This window comes from Danio rerio, chromosome 24, assembly GCF_049306965.1.
Source record: "Danio rerio strain Tuebingen ecotype United States chromosome 24, GRCz12tu, whole genome shotgun sequence".
Lineage (NCBI taxonomy): Eukaryota > Metazoa > Chordata > Actinopteri > Cypriniformes > Danionidae > Danio > Danio rerio.
Window position 1 is genome coordinate 21591595 of NC_133199.1, and position 21978 is coordinate 21613572.

Genomic DNA, 21978 nt, shown 5'->3' on the forward strand with positions numbered 1-21978 from the left:
CAGAAAACTGTAAAAAAAAACAAAAAAAAACAATATAAGCTTAAATCATCGGGCTGTGGTGTGTCAAATGATGAAACTTCTGCATTACTGCAAGTTTTAAAGCTTTACTCTGAATGAAAGTTGAGTTGAAAAAAAAATCTTAAAAAGCTTTAACCCTTTTTGTAAGTTTTAAATATTCCCGCTGACCCCCGTCAACTAAAACTTGCAATAAGGGTCAAACTTTTTAAAACATTTTATTTAGACCTGTAAAAAACAGACTCTTACACACACAAAACAACAACAACAACAACAACAACAACAACATATAGTATTAATATACTGTCACAGTGTGCTGTAATACTATTAAAATCATGATCATGATGTGCATATCAGTTCATGTGTCTGGTCATTTATAAGGTACTGTTTACACTAGTGTGCCTTACTTTTGTTATGGTTATACCTGGCATAAACACTACTCCAGCATCTTCGACCAAGGAAAATGTAGTGTTTTTTTTTTTTTTTTAATAATTATTAACCCAGTCTTAGTTTGTATGCTGGTGTAGACTGAATTAAAGACCTCTTAAAATGGCTATCCAGGTATCCAAAATTACTTTCTGACCGATCTTCCAGACCCTGATTTATCAAGCCGCTCTCATATGACCATTACTAGCCGAATCATACAAGGAAACATATGTATTTTACACCCCAGTTTATTCTGTTTATATACCCCTATATAAATTTCTAGAGAGAGTAAAATATGTCTCAGGAGCTATGTTTTTTATGGTCAGCTCCGCTCTGTGACTTAAGTCCGCCGGCGTACATGTCCAGCGACCGGATAAACTGGTAACAGCAAGAAAGCTGAGGTAAGCTGAGGTAATCAGTCAGCTGGTAAGCAAGAAATGGAATGGCATCATACTGCTCCATAGCATTTGTTTTAAAGACGAAATGCATAATTCGCAATCTCCAGAAACGTATATAGAGCTACGTAATCAGGATGTGTTTATATTATGTTTTGTATTTTTAGTGGCTAATTCGTATGAATTCATATGAGTTTAGTCCTATAAAACTGTATGTTTTTTAAAAGGAGCCGTGGCACCAAACCCTACACCTTAACTCAACCATCTTTGAGAATGGGCAAATGTACAAAACTAAAATGTACAAGTGAGAGTTTACAAATTTATACGAGTTAGTCACAAATCAAAAAGTTCAGAATTGCAGTGAGATATCGTGGCCATTTCACAACCAGAAGACTGCAAAAACGGATGTCGGCAAAACATGAGCATGCTTAGTGAACATGAATGGTCACATATCATACATTTTAGGCTGTAAAATGTGGATGGATCATACTTCTGAAATGCAATCTGGATGAAGAGCGTTTTTATTCCATTTTTTCAATGCTACTTCAAAAAGATAGATAGTGATTAAGTTATTGGTGTCTGGGATGTAATCCAGATACTGCAATGAACACCATGATGTTGTAAAGATTCAGTTAATCGCGTGTAATAATGACCAAACAGAGTTAAAAAATGTCCATTGACAGGGTTTTCTCAATTCAATATAGTAGAAGTTTTTGACCCGGAAACAGTAATCCATACGTCACAACTTAACAAGCAGATTCAATTTCCTCTCTGTGACTTCTGCAGCCTAATCAAAGAGGAAGGTGGTTAATTTAGTTGTAACGACAAGAATTTAAATACCAGCGGAGCCCTGTAAAGTCTGCAGGGGATGAGAAATAAACAAAACGTCATGTGTCGATGGTGCAGTAATGTGAAGGGACAGCATGTGGATGTGTACGGCAGCCGTCTCTCAGATCTAATGGAGGTCAAGAGGCGGGAGGACACTGGAGACCACACAGACAACAATATAACAACTTGACAGAGCTGAAGGCATCAAGAAATTAGGACAATTACAGTTTAACTTCCCAATTACCGAACTTAATGCACCCTGGATGCAATTGTGATTTAACGCTTCATTTGGCTGCAGAGCGCCAGGCCTCTGTAATTTGATGAATCCTGACAGTCAATTTAGAAAGCATATTTTGGGAAATAGTTTTTTCTCTTCCACTGTCTCTTCATGTATGTGTGAGTATAAACCATTTGGAGGGAACAATTCACATTCATGGGCAAAGTGCGCCTGTTGGCCTAGTGCTGGTTCATTAACAGTGCTTCACACAAGATAGAACTAGGTGCAGGAAAAATATTTTAATATTTGATTGATGTTTATTGGACTAAATATTAAAGATATTATTTACATACCCTCATGCTAAAAATGTGATTTGGTAAATATTTTATGCAGAAATAAATGTATAAATGTAAAATATATGCATGTTAAATACTACTGCTGCTGCTACTATGTCAACGTCAACGACGACAATGACAACGACGGCGATGACAACAACGACAGCAACAACAACAGTGGCAACGACAACAACGATGACGTCTACTACAACCACTACTACTACTACTACTAATAATAATTTTAATGCATTTAAATAAAGTTACTTACATAAAATAATTTAATTAATTAACAATTCACTTATTTCACGTGGCTGCCTTTTTAAAACACGAAAGCGAGGCTGGGGTGAAAGAAACCCTGAAGTATAGGATCAGCACTGTAAACATTGCAACACCATTCTGTGGACTGCAAACCTCCAGCTGTTGCCGCGACTTCAAAATGCAGATATGGTGTAAACATCACTGTAATATCATTCAGTTAAGCTTAATTTAAACAATTTAAAGCATAATAGACATAAAAAAATAACAATCTCTTAAAGTGTGTCCTAGGCTTCAGTTTATGGCACCAGGTAAACATCGTGGGGATGTTTTTTTTTTCTGCTTCAGCCTATGTAACCCAGTGAGGGCTAAAACAAAACAATCCTATGTAGCACACATTTGTGTTGTCTGTAATAGGGTTGTCCTGAAACTGAAGTTTTAAAAATGTCCATTTCCCGCTAAGATTTAAGTGTCTCTGAGCGCATTCTTAAACACCTCTGGTTTGTTATAATATTCACCAGTGCTCAACAGAAATGACTGTGATTGGCCGTGAAGGTCATCAGTTTATCGCTTTTCACCAAGTACAAACACAGATACACTGACACTGAAGAGTTTAAAGCTACAGAGATAGAGATATACAGCCAGGTACACAAAATTTCTGTGTGACTCAGGTTACATCCAGGTTTTTTATCACCACAGCCTCGATTTCACTTTTTAAATAGCAGAAGATACAAATATATTCTATGTATGGTTGTATATAAAAAATAAAACAATCAAGCAAAAATGCTATATTTTGTTGTTTTGTTATGTTATTTTATTTTTTTGGTGCGAACAGTCGAAAACGTTTGAATACTTAATCATAAAGGCTTCTCAACGCCACCTTTCTGTTGCATGGAGTGAAACTGCTGCAACTAATACATTATACGTTCGTAATTTGCAATGTAAGAATATATGCCAATATTGGTATGCTTTTCATGAACTGGCCTCCATAACAAGCTAATTGAATAGCCCTGAACTAAGGGAATAAATACAATAAACCGTGCTACACACCAATGGTGATTAGTTAGTTAGTTAGATAGTTGATTAGTTGGTTAGACATTGTATTAATCCTAAAGGAAATTCTGTAAAATTTGATTAAAGCTAACAATCGTCAAATGTTTCACATCCAATAATGCAAATTATCATCGTTTTACTTTTTTCTAAAATTGTTAGTTTCAATATTTTGTGAATATTAGCATCAAAATTGTGTGAAATTTGTGTGTATTAGCATTTCATTTAGATTTCAACACTGTAAACACCATGACATAATGACACAAAGATTAACAGAAGCCCACCTACTGTAAATTTCCCGCAACAACCTAAAAGTACCACTGAAATTATAAAGATTATTTCAAGCTTCATTGTATTTTTTAACACTCGCTGATTATGTACATAACAGGTGTCCAATCCGGATCCTGGAAAAGTTTAGTTCCAAACCTGCTTCAACATACTTACAAACAAGCCTAAAGGACAGGTGTGTTTAATTATGGTTAAATCTAAACTGTGCAGAGCTGAGGCCCTCCAGGAACTGGATTTGACACCTGTGATGTACAATACTTGCTTAAAACATTTTTTGGGTCATTTTAATCTATATAAATTACAGACTGTAGCTTTAAGATATCCATTCAAAATACACTCAAGTAGCACAAAAAGTATGGTTCTTCAGTACACAACACATGCTGCATTATAGCTCATCTCCTGAACATCTGCTGAGCGAACATACTGACAGTCTCACCACTTCACCTAGAACTGCTACCATTTCTAAAAATAAACACAATGATCTGCAAGCAGGCCAATCAAACGACTAAACCCTGTAAAACGAGAGATGTGTGCTGTCATGCATATATGCACAAGGGGGCACACAAACACTTGAAGGGACACTGTTTGACAACAATACAGCAGGCTGGTTGTCCTTCACTAAAGATTAATCAACTGTGATGGACAGACTACAATAACAGTTCAGTTTAAATCACATGATGTAATGTCTCATACAAACAGAAACTCACTCAATATGACATTTCCAAGGAGAGCAATTCAGATGCGAGGTTTTCAGACCACAAGACTTTGTCCTGTACTGCATATTATTCTCATAATGCTTAAAAGAGTAAATAAATAAATATAAAATATGCATTAGTACAAATAATTTAAAAAAAAAATATTACTACTATTACTACTACTACTACTACTACTACTACTACAAATAATAATAACAACATCATTAAAACAACAACATAACATTAATAATATTAACAATACAATTATATACCAGCAATGATACAATATTATTTTATTATAACACTAATAATAATATAATATAATACCTTATAATACCTTAAAATACAATTAGTATTACAATACAATATTAATAAAAAATAATAATAATACAATAAAATTATAATAGAAATATTTTAATAATGCCAATAAAAATGAAATAATAATAATAATAATAATAATAATAATAATAACATGTTTTAATAAAAAATTACTTGGTCCAATAAGGTCTACAATAAGATTTTATTTGTTTATTAATTATGTTAATGTAATTACAAGCATGATCTAATGCATTATTAAATCGCGTTAAGACAGTTATGCTTGTCAACATTAGTTAATGCATTGTAAGTTGACAATAACTTACATAAATCTAATAAGGCAGTATCGATACACACTGCAATAAATGTATTGTTACATAAATAATAAACAGATTAGCATTTACATTAACTAATGGACAAAGGTGTTAGCTAATGTTTTACTTAAATCTTAAATTATTAAAAATAATAATAATAATAATAATAATAATAATGATTATACTAATAATCATCATAATAATAATCATAATAATACATAAAAGCATGTTAAATAAAAAAAATATATATATGCTTATATTATATCTTCTTCTTCTTTGGCCTTAGTCCCGTATGGTTACGGGGTCGGCTCTTTGGAACAAGTCCTCCATTTAGACTTGTCCATATGACAGCGACTTTTTTTACACATTCTGGGCCTCTCTGGGCCTGTCACCCTCATACAATCATACACTACGGACAATTTAGCCTACCCAATTTACCTGCAGCATGTCTTTGGACAGTGGGGGAAACCGATGTTATAATAGTAATAACACAAGATTATTGTACTATAACACTAATAATAATACAATATTGGCATTTTATATACATACAATAATGCAGTTATAATACAATTATTTTAATAATACCAATAATAATAATAATAATAATAATAATAATAATAATACTTTTAGCATACAAATATAATCAAATTACATTTTAAATTATGTAATCATTAAAACTTGCTTAGATAATAATAAAAAATGCATAAAATGCTGCATGATTGTATTTGTATTAATTTATTCATTTATATAAGTTGGATGGATAGATCCATCACACACACACACACACACACACACACACACACACGCAAAATTCAATTCATGCCTAATTTAACACAGACAGTATAGAGCCAAGCACACCGAGAGAGAATTCAGTCTTTTTTGTGCAGTGAGATTAGCATTAAGTACATGCTCAGCAGTCTTCAGTTTGCTGCACGCTCATTAATAGATTAGCATCAGCACAGCCAAAGCCACGCTGCAAATTGTTATTGCTGACTGTAATCAGGAAATGGGTGGCAGGAGTGCCAGGGGAGAGTGGCAAAGACTGGAAGTGTCATGGAGGAACTAATAAATAAGAGAGAAGGTGAATGATTTTGAGCTGCGGCGGTGAGCAAGAGAGAGAAAGACCTTGGTGGACATTGTAATGCATCATAATTTTCAAATATTTGGGTTCAGTGAGTTTTGCCTCTGTTGATGGTGTTACTTCTTAAATGGCAAAGCCAAACAATTATTATGATAAATACATATTATTAGCAGAAAGAATATTCATTATGTAACAATAATAACAACAACAACAACAACTTAAAAAATAATCAATTATTTTAAATTACTATAAAGCATATATTTTATTTTTTTATTTAATATGCTTTGATATATTATTATTATTATTATTATTATTATTATTATTATTATTATTATTATTATTATTATTATTATTATCATTAATTATATTTTCCAGAGATGGGTTGCGGCTGGAAGGGCATCCGCTGCGTAAAAACTTGCTGGATAAGTTAGCGGTTCATTCTGCTGTGGCAAACCCGTATTATTAAAGGGACTAAGCCGACAAGAAAATAAATGAATGAATTATTAATTATAATAATTTTTGGGCTTTTTTTCACCCGAGTAAAAACAAACATACAGTAATAATAATTTTTTTTTTTTATCAAAATTCTGCTTTTTATTTATTGATTTAATTAACTGAGTGTATCTACTGTTACTTTTAGCCAGCTTGGTGTCATTGCTGAATAGACACGTGTATATGCAACATTAAAAATAAAAATGGAACTACAGTATAAATAATAAAATGATCAAATTAATTAATCATTCAAGTATGAGTTTTGCTTAAGTATTATTTAAGAATCAATAACAACACTGTAACAAACGCTGGTTTCCACACAATACTTCATGCCGTTCCAACACAAATCAATTAGGCAAACTTAATGGTTTTTACAATTTTAAGTGGATTGAACATAAAACTAAAGCTTTACCAAAAAAAAACAAACAAAAAAAACCCCCACAATAATTGTGTTGTTTCAGCTCATTTCAAATAATTAGTTTGAACAAGCTGCAAACACGTATTTTTGAGGGATGTTAAAGGTGCTTTATATAAGTTTTTGCCTCTTTTAAAGAACAAAAATGCCATAATATATTCAAAGTCAGATAGTCTGCTTTGAAAATGCAAGTTATGTGCCAGAATGCTGACTTTGTTTTGGTTCTTTTAACTCATCCACTATCAGTTTACTCAATTATATTTCAGCACCCTGGGTTGCCTTGTTGAAAACCACATATATGATTCCTTTATTAAGACAGGCTCCGAAAGCCTGTGATTTTGACCAAAATTTGACCCCCGGTGGACAGTATTAAACTCCAAAATGAAACTTTGATTCAGAGTTCCACATGAGGTATTTTATTAGCAAATGCGAGTGTAAACATAAGGTGAGCAGGTTACATTGTAACCACGTGTCCTAACAACATGCTACATGATGAGATTTGTGATGATAAGCAATTGGGCTGTTTGCACCAGACAGAAATGTACTGTATATACAGCCATTCAAAAGCATAGAATAGGCACTCACTCACAAAATGTTTATAATCTTATTAATACATATTAAACCTATTTAACATTATTAAATGTACATGCTAAATCACTATGTGCTGGTTTTAAGTCACAGTTCTAAAGTTTCAATTTCAAATGGTTTATTTTATTTTCAAGATCTGAGGTGAACTATCTTCTGCTGCTTTCAGTAGTATGGCAATACATGTCTAGTAAACAGGCACTCAAACTCACACTATTAGCATTTAACACTGAATAAAGCACATGAGGTGTATCTTTGGTGATCATTGTCAGTTTTCTGTTGTTCAGTCATTTCTAATATATCAATTCAAGGTGTTGGTTAGAACAAAAACTCTTTTTTATAGCAGACAATATTCCTTCTATCACATTAATTGTTTTTCTATAGAACACAATTTAAATCAGCCTTAAATCAGCCTTTAGGCTCGATCGTCAGACTCATTCCTGTTGGTCAACCTGGCAACCTGTGCTTGTGTTTGTTTTGATTCAGGAATGCAATACTTAGTTCAACCACTGGGTGTTAAATCTACATACTACACCTTTAAAATAACAAATTAAATGAAAATCGATTGTGTACTTGATGGCTACTATGTACTTGATTACCATTCATGAAAAAAATTGCATCTAAATATGCTTAATCTTAGCTAACAAACTTGCATTTTTAGGAACATACTGTAACTATTTAAAACAGCTTTACTGTACATTTTAAACTGTTGCATTTTATTCTAGAGCCTGTATTAACAGATTGTCGATTTGAATCTCATAATTAGATCGCAGAGTAAATTCTACTCTGTTCTAACCAGCAAAACTGATTCAGAAATATGTTTACACTTATTTAATTTGCTTCTCTATGAACTTTAATTCAACATTATGCCTCATTTAACAACACCTCTGTATTTATATTAATAAATTACCAATTAGTTATGTAGTCTAGCTGTTAGCCACACATGCACATCAAAGCGAATAAATACAGTACTAATTCTCTTGAAACCAAGCCATTATGATAACCACATTCTGGGGTTGTACCACACACAACTGGGCAAGGTGCCAAAAATAAGAGGGGTCAAACTGAGAGCAGTGGAGAGTAAGAGTATATCAGACAATGAGATGAAGGCCCTGTTAACCATCAATTTACCCCATTTCAAGACACTCGAACTTAATTATTTCACCATTAACTATTTAAAGCCCTAAAATGATCTAAACAGACAAACAAACAAACAAAAATACAATGCAATGATACATATATTGTATGCAAATGCACGGGTCTTGTCACATGATGTGCTTGTGTCATTGTGGCTTTTTGTGTTTGTGTTTTGGGTCTTAAAAAGTAAGTGTGTTGCTCCTCATGCAAATCACAATCATGCTACTTTGTATGTGTGTTTACTTGCCACACATCTCAATTTGAAATAGTGATCTTGTGTGCGCAAAAGATGTGATATGTAAACATACCCTTGTTACTTTTAGTTTTGCTGGAAAATAATAAAAAGCTAAGGTCAATATTATTAGACACCCTAATGTCTTGCCTAAATAATGACATAAATAATAATAATAATGAAATAAAGTTGCCTAATCAAAATGGTGTATATGCACACAGACTTTTATATTTAGCCAGCCAGCCTCAGCGCTTCCAGTGAACTGCCTTTCCATTATAAAATTGCCACAGTTAAGGTTTGATTTCTTAAAAAATCTGTGATCTCAACTGCCTGATAGATATAAAATATAAAGGGAAGACTGGAGACAAAGCACTGCATTAAATTCCATTTTCCAGTGCCATGTCTTTAAGATATGACAGTTTATTATATCCTAGTATTTTTAATGAAGTTTCTGTTCTCACCTTCTGATCCTGATGGCACTGAAGTTTAAACGGTGTTTCATCTCATTTTAAACTTAAACCACTAAACGAATGCTTAAGTCTATTTAACTGAATGTATTGTAATTACAATACAACATCGATGCTGTAAAAGGAACCTTATGAAAATAGTCACATTAAGCTTTCATCGTAAGTTTAGCATTGGCTGAAAAACACTAGCTGTGCATACAGCCTATCGTCTAGTTAACATAATAAAAACCTAAGTAAGGGATAGTTCACTCAAAAATATAATTATTGTTTAGTTCTTGTTAATTACTGTTCATCCTCAAGTGGATTTAAACCTGTTTGACTTTTTTTTTCTTTTTGTGGAACACAAAAACGTATGAAAAATGTTAAAAACCTGTAAACATTGATTTCCAAAGTAGAAAAAAAAAAATACTTTGGAAGCCAATGCTTACAGGTTTCTAGCACTTTTCCAGTATATTTTTTGAGTTTCTCATTTCTGTTGAACACAATCTTTTGAATCTTTGAGAACAGAGAAAATCAAACAGACTTTGAATGAGTAGAGGATGTGTAAATGGTGACAGAATATTCAGTTTTTGGGTGAACTATTCATTTAGGCCTTTAAATAGTGCTTTAAACTTAGACTTAGACTAAAACTTTGCAAACTAGAAAAACACCTCACAGTGTCTCTGTTAAACAGCACCTGAGAAATATTGGAAAAATACAAATTTCAATACAAAGATACAACGTTATCTATACACTACCTGACAAAAATCTTGTCATCGATCCCAGTTAAGAGAAACAAATAATAACTTGACTTCTAGTTGATCATTTAAAAAAGGAGGAGAAGGTAGATTTTTCAGATGAACTATATGTTGAACTGCATCCCAATCATCACAAATACTGCAGAAGACCTATTGGAAGCCACAAGAACCCAAGAATCTGAGAAAAATCAGTCAAGTTTGGTAAAGGAAAAATGCATGGTTTGGGGTTACATTCAGAATGGGGGCCTGCGAGAGATCTGCAGAGTGGATGGCAACATCAACAGCCTGAGGTGTCAAGACATTTGTGCTGCCCATTACATTAAGAACCACAGAAGAGGGCAAAATCTTCAGCAGGATAGCACTTCTACTCGTACTTCAGCCTCCACATACAAGTTCCAGAAAGCAAAGAAAGTCAAGGTGCTCCAGCATTGGTCAGCCCATTCACCAGACATGAACATTATTAAGCATTCTGGGATAAGATGAAGGAGACATTGAAAATGAATCCAAAGAGTCTTGATAAACTCTGGGAGGCCTGCAAGAATGCTTTTCTTTGCCATTCCAGATGACTTTATTAACAAGTCATTTGAGTCATCGCAGAGATGAATGAATGCAGTTGTTTTTGTTGTTCACAAAACTTGTGCGACAAGACTTTTATCAGGTAGTGTATAGATAGATGGATATATCTCATGTCACTTCATTTTCAAGTCCTGAAATTACATTGCGTAAAGGACTATCTGATGTTACCTAACTTCACACATTTTAGTTTACAAATAATTTTCAATGGTAAAAGTGGCTTAAGATCATTCAGTTGTATTGTGTATGAAACTCAGCAGAAACAAGCGTTCATTGATTGATAATTATAACAATCTGTCCTGTAATTTTATGTTGTAGATAATATAAAAGATTGTTCCTTTTTTTAAGACCTCTGGTTTTCATTTCAGCTGAAAACTGCAGCAAACTGTCCTGTAGCAAAAAAGATTTAGGAGTTTTGCCAAAGTTTTGGTAGAGGCACGTTTACAAATAAACCTGGGAAGAAGAATCTACAAGGAAGCAAACATTCAAACGCTCTCACACAGTCTCTCAGTACCTGGAGTGTTGAGTAGACGTGACATTCGGCAGGCGTAGGAGACGTGCTGCTCGCAGTGCTCAGCGCTGTTGGTTATTGCTGTGACCTGCTCCATAGACGCACTGTAGTTCAGCTGTAAAACTGTCCGTCTCTCCCGGCTGGAGCCAGTTACTGCTGTCTGTGCCGGTAGGTTATTCACCACTGTCGTCCAAACCTTGTCCTCTGAAACACAGAAAAAATAATGATAATTAAATTGGATACTGACTAATAAAAGACACCACAATATAACGTTAGCATTTGCTCATATTTAGAAAGACGAAAAATTATTATTTTATGCAACACAGATCTTAAAAGATGAGTATATTAATGACTCAAACCTTTTTGTATCACTGTCAAGAAGTATTTCTACAATAGTTTACATGAATCATAAATGTCCATAAAGACAATAAAGTGCTTACTAAACACCATTAAAAAAGTCTGGAAGAAAGAATCTGAAACCTGAATCTAGAATTGTTTGAATGATTAATACAATTTAAAATACCTTATATATTATATTTCTGTGATGGCAAAGCTGATTTTTCCTCCAGAAATCTTCACTATGCTAATTTGATGCTCAAAATCTTTATTCTGCTATTATAAATTTTAAGAAAGGTGTGTTGTTAAATATCTTCATGGAAACCTTGTTTTTTGTCCCTCAGGATTCTCTGATGAAAGATAAAAAGCTGTTTTTACTTGAAATATATAATGTAATTATTGTCATAATTTAAAACATTCATGCTGAAATACATATAAGTATTTTTTAAATCGTACTGACACCAAATGATCCAAAATGTAATCAAGAATTGTTCAGAGCAAGCAATTATTTAAAAAAAATATATATTTAAATGCTTAATATTTAATTAACTTAAATTTCAAAGGCAAACACTTTCACCTAACTAAAAGTGCAAAGAGCACACTTGAGTGAATATGTTTCCAAATGTTTTAATTATATTTTTTTAAACAAAAGTTAATTCTTTTTAGCTGACATATGTAATCAAGGAAAAATTTTCTTATTAAAGTTACACCTTAGAAAAAATGTACTGATCATGAAGTGTCAAATGGATTTTTATTCCAAATATTCCTCAAGCTTTTTTAAGTTTTATTAATTTGAACTTCAAACAAACGGACAAATTTTCTTTCTTAAGATAAATGTTCATCTTGTTTTTATATTTCAGTCTAAATTATCCTGCAACCTTAATCTTTCCTTCCCACCTCAAAACAAGACTTACCCTTTCTAAAAGCTGTAGACATTTCTAAAATTGACAGACACATTCTTTTCAGCATGATTTTTTGCTCTACCGTGTCCGCTCAGGGATTTCCTCTGCTCTGAGATGACTGCAGTTCCTGTCCTCAAACGATAACATTTTATGTCCTGGCGTTCCTACATGTTCCATTAAGTTGAACTTATTTATTTTTGGATCAGTGGGATGACGTAAACCAAGATTGCAATATTGCAGAAAAAAAAGTCTAGGGAGGTGTTAGTGTGTTTTTAGTGTGTTTAAAAAACCTTACTCAGATGTTAGAGAATAGAGAAGTCCTTGAAAGCATTCATTCATTCATTCATTCATTCATTCATTCATTTTCTTTTTGGCTTAGTCACTTTATTAATCAGGGGTTGCCACAGTGGAATGAACCGCCAACTTATCCAGCACATGTTTTACGCAGCGGATGCCCTTCCAGCCTCAACCCAACACTGGAAAACACCCATACACTCATTCACACACATACACTATGGCTAATATAGCTTACTCAATTCACCTATACTGCATGTCTTTGGACTGTTGGGGAAACCGGAGCACCTAGAGGAAACCCACAGCAACACAGGCAAAACATCCAAACTCCACACAGAAATGCCAACTGACCCAGCCAGGGCTCGAAACAGTGACTTTTTCTTGCTGTGAGGCAATCATGCTACCCACAGCACCACTGTGACGCATCTCGAAAGCATTCATTATGTAGTAAATTACTTTATTTATAAAGCATGAGTAATTGACAGGCTTATAGATAAATAAAAAATGCACTTCACCTGTCATGTTGCAGATGACTTTAAAAGGGCCTAATGGTCCACTTCCATCTGGGTCAATCCAGTAGGCATCAGATGATCTTCCTAAATGCTTGTAGGCCTCACATGATTGCTCATAGACAGCTATAGAAGAGAAATAAATGAAACCTTTATCAAATATAATATCATCATCATAATATAAAGCATCATTTCACCTTAAAAATACAGAAAATTATACCATTTTTTACTCATACTCACATATCACACACACTTTTTTATACAATCTGAAAGGTTTCTATCCCTACATTAAAAGTCTATGCACTTATAAAGTCTGACACATTAAAAAATTCACAAAGAGAAACATAAATACATCCATATGAAATGAGCAGTTTATTCCATGTACTCTAAATGATCAATTTATAAGATATTATTTATAATTAGACTCACATATTAAAAATGATTGGCGAACAATGATTACAGCTTTCAAATTTGGTCATGAAGCTGCAGCATGCTTGTGTGAGTACCAATTATGCTGATTTTTGTATGTCACATCATGTTTCAGATTCTGGAAGGTTTATTGTTTCAAGCTTCTGTTTACATTCACTCATCAATGTTTATATGTGAATAAAAGTTTAAATTAAATCCATTCATCACATAAAGCAAAGGTGAACAATAAGAAGAAAAACAAACTTTTAGGTTAAACTAACCCTTACAATAGTCCCCCCAATCATACTTAAGAATATTTATAATGTAGACATTTTTAAGGTTCACCTTACATAGCCTTACAAGAGAGTAAAAAATTCATATATATATATATATATATATATATATATATATATATATATATATATATATATATATATATATATATATATATATATATATATTCTATATGAATTCTGACTTCAACTATATATATATATATATATATATATATATATATATATATATATATATATATATATATATATATATATATATATATGTATATATATATATATATATATATATATATATATATATATATATATATATATATATATATATATATATATATTTAGTTGAAGTCAGAATTCTTGGTAGAGTTTTAATAACTATTTTTTAGTAACTGATTTATGTCTGATTTAACTGATAATGCGTACATTGTTTACAATGATATTGTACTAGGTATTTTTCAAGACACCTTTCTCTGCTTAAAGTGACATTTAAAGGCTTAACTAGGTTAATTTGGTTAGCTAGGCAGGTTAGGGTTATTGGGCAAGTTATTTTATAACGATGGTTTGTTCTGTAAACTATCGAAAAAATATGGCTAAAAGGGGCAAATAATGTTGACCGTAAAATGGCTTTAAAAAAAAATTAAACTGCTTTTATTCTAGTCGAAATAAAACAAATAAGACTTTCTTTAGAAGAAAAAATATTATCAGACATACAGTGAAAATTCCATTGCTCTGTTAAACACCATTTGGGAAATTTTTTTTTTTTTTTTTTAATCAAAGAGGGGCTAATAATTTCAACTTTAACTGTATATGTATGTAATATATATAGTGACAAGCATTCAAAGAAAATTATCTACTTATAAGTCACTACATTAGAGTAGCATGAACTAAGTAGGACATTTTCTGTTAAAAATAAATGCTAAAAACAGCAACTTGCTATCCAGTATACAGAGTGCACAAAGCAATATATAAATATACACTTTCATAACTATACAAATATAATTTTTTTTTATCAAGCCTGACTATTGACAAGTACCGTACAACCTTGCTTTTGTATATGGAGAGGTTTGAGGGCAGTAGCTCAGCAGAGTTCAACATCTTTTATACTCGCTTCTGTGTAACTGACATCACTGTGTAACTTCCAGTCTCTCATCGTCTCCATCTAACCCCTGGGGTCTTAAAAAAGTTTCCCTCTGTAGTGATACTCAACTATTTCTCTCAGAACTGATCCCAAACAGACTTCACAGAGAATACAACAGACGTGTTCATATAAATCAATATCTCAGTTTTGAAACCCAGCGAAGGTTTGAACGAGACGCAGATGTCACAACAACTGTGAAGGTCATATTTAAAAGGGAGGAAATGTAAATGGTGTGTCTAGATGGAATGTTTTGACCAGATTCTAGAGCAGTGAAGGAGCTCATCAGTAGCTTAGCACTACGCTAAGGTCAAACTTAGCTTAGCAAAATGTTAATGCAAAGCCAAAATCAATGTTGATACTCTACTGGAAGTCTCAAATGTTTCCAAATTCCATTCGAAATACCGTTTATACCTCATAACAAACAGAAATGGTTTATAAATTCATGTTTTAGCTGCTGTAAAAACATGTCACTTAAACCACATGGATAAAAGCCAAACATACCAGGAAAGCAAATATTGTTATGCAGAAATCTGACATTTCTCAGAATGTTCTTCTAGACGATAATATTATATTCTTTTGCTGTTTTCCATTCTCCTTTTTCAACATTTTATTTCAAAGAAAGCCTGTTTTTCCTCTTCCATTTATGTGGCAGTGCATTTATGTCACATGCTGAGGTTAACACAAAAGACTCCTTCACTTCTAAGAAAGTGTGATATCAGGATAAACAACCACATACATTCACAGATATAATCGACCAATAACACTCACATGTGTGACAGGTGGCTCCGGTGTACCCTGTGCCATCACAGGTGCATGTGAAACTGTCCCATGTCTGACTGCATCGACCTCCGTGTTCACAGTGGTTTGGCATACATCTGAGGAAAGAACAAAAGGACACGTTTACATATTTGAGGTTATAAATGTAAAGTTCTGAAAGTTTTTTTTGTTGTTGTTGTTTTTCTAAGCCTTTTAAAGACCTATTTTACCTCTTTTTTAATATTTAAGATAAGTCTTTTGTGTCTCCAGAATGTGTCTGAAAAGTTTTGGTTTAAAAAAACAGATTATTAAAGTATTGAAATTAACACACTGTAGGTGCTTGTTGCCGGTACATTTAATGCTAGTTCCCCCTGCCCACTGTTCCCACTTGCCTGTCAGAGTGTACCTGCATCAGATAAACAGCACAGTGACAGACATGAAGGAAGCAGATTTCAGGTAACGTTTGTGAGAAATAGCAGGAACTTTGCCAATGATTATTTGATGTATTTGCTGTGGAATTAATTCAAGCCTTTTGATGAGTCACACACAATGTTGTTACAAAGTTCTCACACACAAACAGTGTGTGCGTTTAACTTTGCACTGTTTTGCATGGCAAATGTGAACGGATACATGTCAATATCCACTGCTGTATGGACATCCATTATAGTTATGTACAAAATAAACCTGATTTAACATCCACAAACTGAGATTGAAGCATCTTCTTTTATAATTGCATTGACATGCAGCTGCAGTGATAAAGATGATAAAATCATTGTACTTGATACGCTGTAATTCATTACAAACATGCACACTTTTAAAAATGTTTTAAACTTGTAAAACTCATTCTTGACCACATTTGATGATGATTGATGATCACAGTGAGCTGAACAGATATTTTAATCATAGATACTTTGTGCATGTCCTGTCTTGTTGATATGATTATACATATAACTATGAAGACATGTTAATATGTGGCTGTGAATCAATTCGGTGGGTGGGATAATTGCACTCCTATGTCATGTTGAGGTGGGCTTCAAAATGGGAGGGATTTTGATGCTATTTCAACATCAGGAAAAATAAAAAGATACTTTTTGTCTTTATATCACCACGATATGACTTTGGACACACTACACCTACACACAGTTCAGTCCAAACAGCTAACAAAAGATGCTTCTCATCATAGGTGCCATTTAAAGGTTAATAATTTGTCTCAATACTTATCCATACTGTAGCTCTGTTTTAAGAAGAGGAACAGCTTTATTAATTTTGCATACTGTTTTCTAGGAAATTTAGTTGTTATAACACATTTGATAAGGCCTCTCAAAAAAACACACACACTTTACAAAGTGCTAACTCAGCTGAAAACACAGAGTGTGTTGAACAGGATAACAAAGATTTATTTTCTTGATGAAGGTCTTACTCTTAATGGTAAAAAAGCTTTATAAAAAAATGCTAAATTGTGCTAATTACTTTTGAGATTTACTGTTACTGTTGATTTTAATTTGATCTTAAATGGATTTATTATTTGACAAGAAAATAGAACAATGGGGAAATGTTCATGTAAATGCAAAGGTTTATTTTATTTTTAGTTTTATTTAGTTGTAAACATTGAATTACTTAACTTGGTATTTTATTTTCTTTCAAATCAAGATCTTTTTAATCTAATATTACTAAAGTTACACTTTATAATAAGGTTCCTTCATTTACAAGTCAACATAAACTAACAATGAAAAAAAAAATGCTTGTACATTTATTTTTTAATATTCAAGTTTTGTAATATTGCAGTAAATGCATTTCACATGTTTTAATTTAATTTAATTTAATTTAATTTAATTTAATTTAATTTAATTTAATTTAATTTAATTTAATTTAATTTAATTTAATTTAATCATTTTCATTTTGGCTTAGTCCTTTTATTAATCTGGGGTCACCACATTGAAATGAATCACCAACCAGTTAAAATTTTGCTACATTATTTCAGTTTGTTGGTAAAGTTCATTCATTTACTCATTCATTTTATTGTCGGCTTAGTCCCTTTATTAATCTGGGGTCACCACAGCAGAATGAACCGCCAACTAATCCAGCACGTTTTTACGAAGCGGATGCCCTTTCAGCCGCAACCCATCTCTGGAAAACATCCACACACACTCATTCACACACATACACTACGGACAATTTAGCCTACCCAATTCAACTGTACCGCATGTCTTTGGACTGTGGGGGAAATCGGAGCACCCGGAGGAAACCCATGCGAATGCAGGAAAAACATGCAAACTCTACACAGAAACACTAACTGACCCAGCCAAGGCTTAAACCAGCGACCTTCTTGCTGTTAAGCGACAGCACTACCTACTGTGCCACTGCGTGTTAGTTTTATTTATTTTACCTTTTTAACATTTAAACCACAACCATATCACCCTGCAGCCCATGACTGGTTACTCACTGAAGCTAATCAGAGCTGAGCCTGGTCATTACCTGGATTAGAGACCACATGGGGAAACTAGGTTGCTGTTGGAAGTGGTATTAGTCAGGCCAGCAGGAGGAGTTCAACCTGTGGTCTGTGCGAGTCCTAATGCCCCAGTAAAGTGAAAGGGACACCATGCTGTCAGTGAGCAGAATCTTTCGGATAAGATGTTAAACCAAGGTCCTGACTCTCTGTGGTCATTAAAAATCCCATGGCACTTTTCTTAAAGAGTAGAGGTGTAACTCCTTCCATCGGCCCTTATCCATTATGGCCTCCCAATTATCCCTATCCGCCAAATTGGCTCTATCACAGTCTGTCTACTTCACCAGCTAGTGTGTGGAGGTGCACTGACTGCTGTTGAATCATCTAGGTGGAAGCTGCACACTGGTGATGGTGTTAAGAGATCCCCCACATGATTGTAAAGATAAATGCGCTATACTGTAAAAACACACATTACATTACATTATAATGTGCATTGCAAGTGGATTAATGCAGAATCTATCAAAATCGTATATTCAAGAAAAAAAAAAGACATTTCATCGAAGTAATGTCATTTTAACACTGCACAGCACACAAGTGCACGCACACTCACAGCCAACTTCTTTTATCTTAGTCTCAACCGAAATCGTAATTAAAGCTCCAAAGTTAAAACAATTAACTGCTTCACTGACTTTCCCCCTAAACTTAATTAAGAAACAGTCATCTTCAAAGGTGCTTTCAATTGGCCATGGATCAAATCTGAAATCCGGTGATGTGGTGCTCGCTCTGTCCACTGAAACAGTCCTGCCAACAGCACATCAAATCCATTAACACAGCAAAATGCGCTATGAAATGAAATTAGGGAACAATCCCCTTGGATCTAATACTCATTAGACTAACGTCTCAAAGGAGGAGCTGTAGCAACGGCATTGACAATCAACCTTAAGTCTGACAAGCTCTTCAGCTCTCCTTTTGTTTCACTTTTACAGAACCATGTTGTCAACCTAGTATTGGTATTTGATGACACGTCTGGATTAATTGGGTTACTTCATTGGCCATCTGTGCCTGCAGGAGAATGCTAGAGTTTACGCTGTTCATTAATCAAACTCCTGCAACAGAGCAGTCCCTGGAAATTTGTGCCCACTGATGACTCAGTCCAATAATAAAAAATTAAGTCCGAGTCAACAGCAACATGTCACTGGGAGATAAGACCTTGGTAATAGCTTCTCAGTAATAGATTCGAAAAGAACCTTGGTAATAGCTCAGCTCTCACAAGGCAGAAAGTTACAAACATTCAGTATTGTTCGTGGCCAAGCAGAGAGCCGGAGATTGCAGAGCACTGAGCCTGAACAAAGCATTTCCTGTTGCACGGTCACTTCACTTCCAGGAGATTTTCATCACAATTTCCCAAGGAATGATAAAAAGAGCAACGGTAAGTGTGCATGTTTAGATTCCAAACTGAAATCTGATATGCAAATAAATGCAAATTACATATGTGATATACACGGTTATATCTAAATTTCACATAAGGTTTATTATGTCATATATGCTACATACATTTATTGGCCACTTTATTAGGTACGCCTTACTAATAACAGGTTTGACCCAGGTTGCCTTCAGAACTGCCCTCATCCTTCATAGCATAGATTCAACAAAGTGCTGAAAATATTCTTCAGAGATTTTGATTCTCATTGACATAATAGCATGACAAAGTTGCTGTTGATTTGTTGGCTGCACATCCATGATGCGAATCTCCCATTCCACCACATCCCAAAGGTGCTCTAAGTGGCACCCGGTGTGGTCTTCTGCTGCTGTAGGCCATACGCCTGAAGGACGTGTTGTGTGTTCAGAGATGCTCTTCTGCATACCTCGGTTGTAACAAGTGGTTATGTGGGTTACTGTTGCCTCTCTATCAGCTCGAACCATTCTGGCCATTCTCATCTTACTTATGGGATCAAAAAGGTTTTTGTGCCAACAGAGCTTTCTCCTTTTCAGATCATTCTCTGTAAACCCTAGAGATGGTTTTGCATGAAAATCTCAGTAGATCAACAGTACTCAGACCAACCCATCTGCCACCAGCAACCATGCCACGTTCAAAGTCACTTCAATCACCTTACTTCTTTATTCTGATGCTCTGCTATACTCAACCAGATTTCTGCATTCTCAGAAATAAAAAGGTACACATATGGCCACTAGGGGGGTACTTTTTCTGAATGTGTAGTTTTGCAATGTATACTTATACAAGGTACAGTAAAGACCCTACATTTTCGGTTCTACATAATTCTGAGTCTAACTATAATATATTTAAAAAATATCAGTAAAATAATGCTCAACACTCAGAATAACAGATGCACAGTTTCATGTTAAAATAAAAATACACTTATTATGAACTGTGCTTATAAAAATAAGGAGTTAGTGATCATATTAAGCAGAACTGCATTTTAAATGACTGAAAGAAAGTGGCAAAGTATAACAATTCTAAATGACAGTTAAATACTATTTTCTGGCTGAACTGTTATCCTTAAATATAGTCTTTAAATGTCATAAAATTATTCTTTTGCAAAATATGCCTGGCAACTTGTTTTGATAAATTATAGTTACACAGAATAACATTTTAGTGCGAGCCTCCAGCAAATCATGGTATAAAGCTTGTTAGACATTATTTTTTTGCCCAGAAAAATATTAGGTCCACAAAGAGCTAATAACAAAAGGGATCAGACAAACACCAACATAAGCATTAATATAAACACGTAGAACAAACTACAACCAACAATGGAAGGCTAAACAAGGGGGATTTAAATACACTCAGTGATACAGTTGAACTAATGATGAACTCAAAAACGCGAGAAACAGAACAAAGGAAATCTGTGATGAATAGAAATACACATCCATGGGTCTACTCTTCATACATGGATTGTTCAGTTAGCTTGATTAATGATTTGACACAATCCAAGATAGTTTCTTCAAATCTTATTTAGGAGTTGTTGTCATAGAAACAGGTCTGTAACCTCAAACCTGCTCAGGAGCTGGTTTATTTGATGTAAAAAGATTAGATTGTATTTGATGATTGCTACTGAAAATATGTACCTCACACCAAATGTAAAAATATGTAATCCCTACCAAAGACTAAAGATATCCAAAGACGTTTACTCGCATTACTTTGAATAGAGAAAAGTTCAAAGCTCAGTATGGCCATTTCAGCGAAACAAGCCTTGCTTTCTTTTTAAAATAGCCAATTGTCAGTCTTTAGAGCCATGTGGTACTGTGGGGGAGGAGTCTGTACAGATTCACTTGTTTGTTATGGTAAGCACTGTCACTTGGTGACTGATACGTACCCACATTTATTTTGACATTAAAAAACATCACAACACATCCCGTCACATATTGTGTCCTTCCAGTGTCATCCTCCAGTATTTGCTCAGGTTTTGACTCTGTCCTTAAAATGTATCTAAATGTGTCCTCTGGTTTCCACTGAAACAATCGCAAAGGAGATTGGTGTCATGCTAATCTTTGAGCTTACACAGTTGCAGAAAAAA

The 21978-nt window shown here is 33.8% G+C and overlaps 1 protein-coding gene across 5 annotated transcripts in view; it reads right to left on the reverse strand.

Moving 5' to 3' along the window:
* The window catches only part of cntnap2a (contactin associated protein 2a), a 760628-nt gene that overhangs the window by 300188 nt on the left and 438462 nt on the right, over positions 1 to 21978 (reverse strand). For all 5 annotated transcript variants that reach the window (XR_012399148.1, XR_012399149.1, XM_009297353.4 and 2 more), the window contains 3 exon segments: positions 16012 to 16118; positions 13411 to 13530; positions 11367 to 11567 (listed from right to left, as the gene is read on the reverse strand). Coding sequence is in view for 3 of the 5 variants with exons in the window: in XM_009297353.4 (XP_009295628.1) it covers positions 11367 to 11567; positions 13411 to 13530; positions 16012 to 16118 (428 nt within the window). In the remaining 2 variants the exon portion in view is untranslated.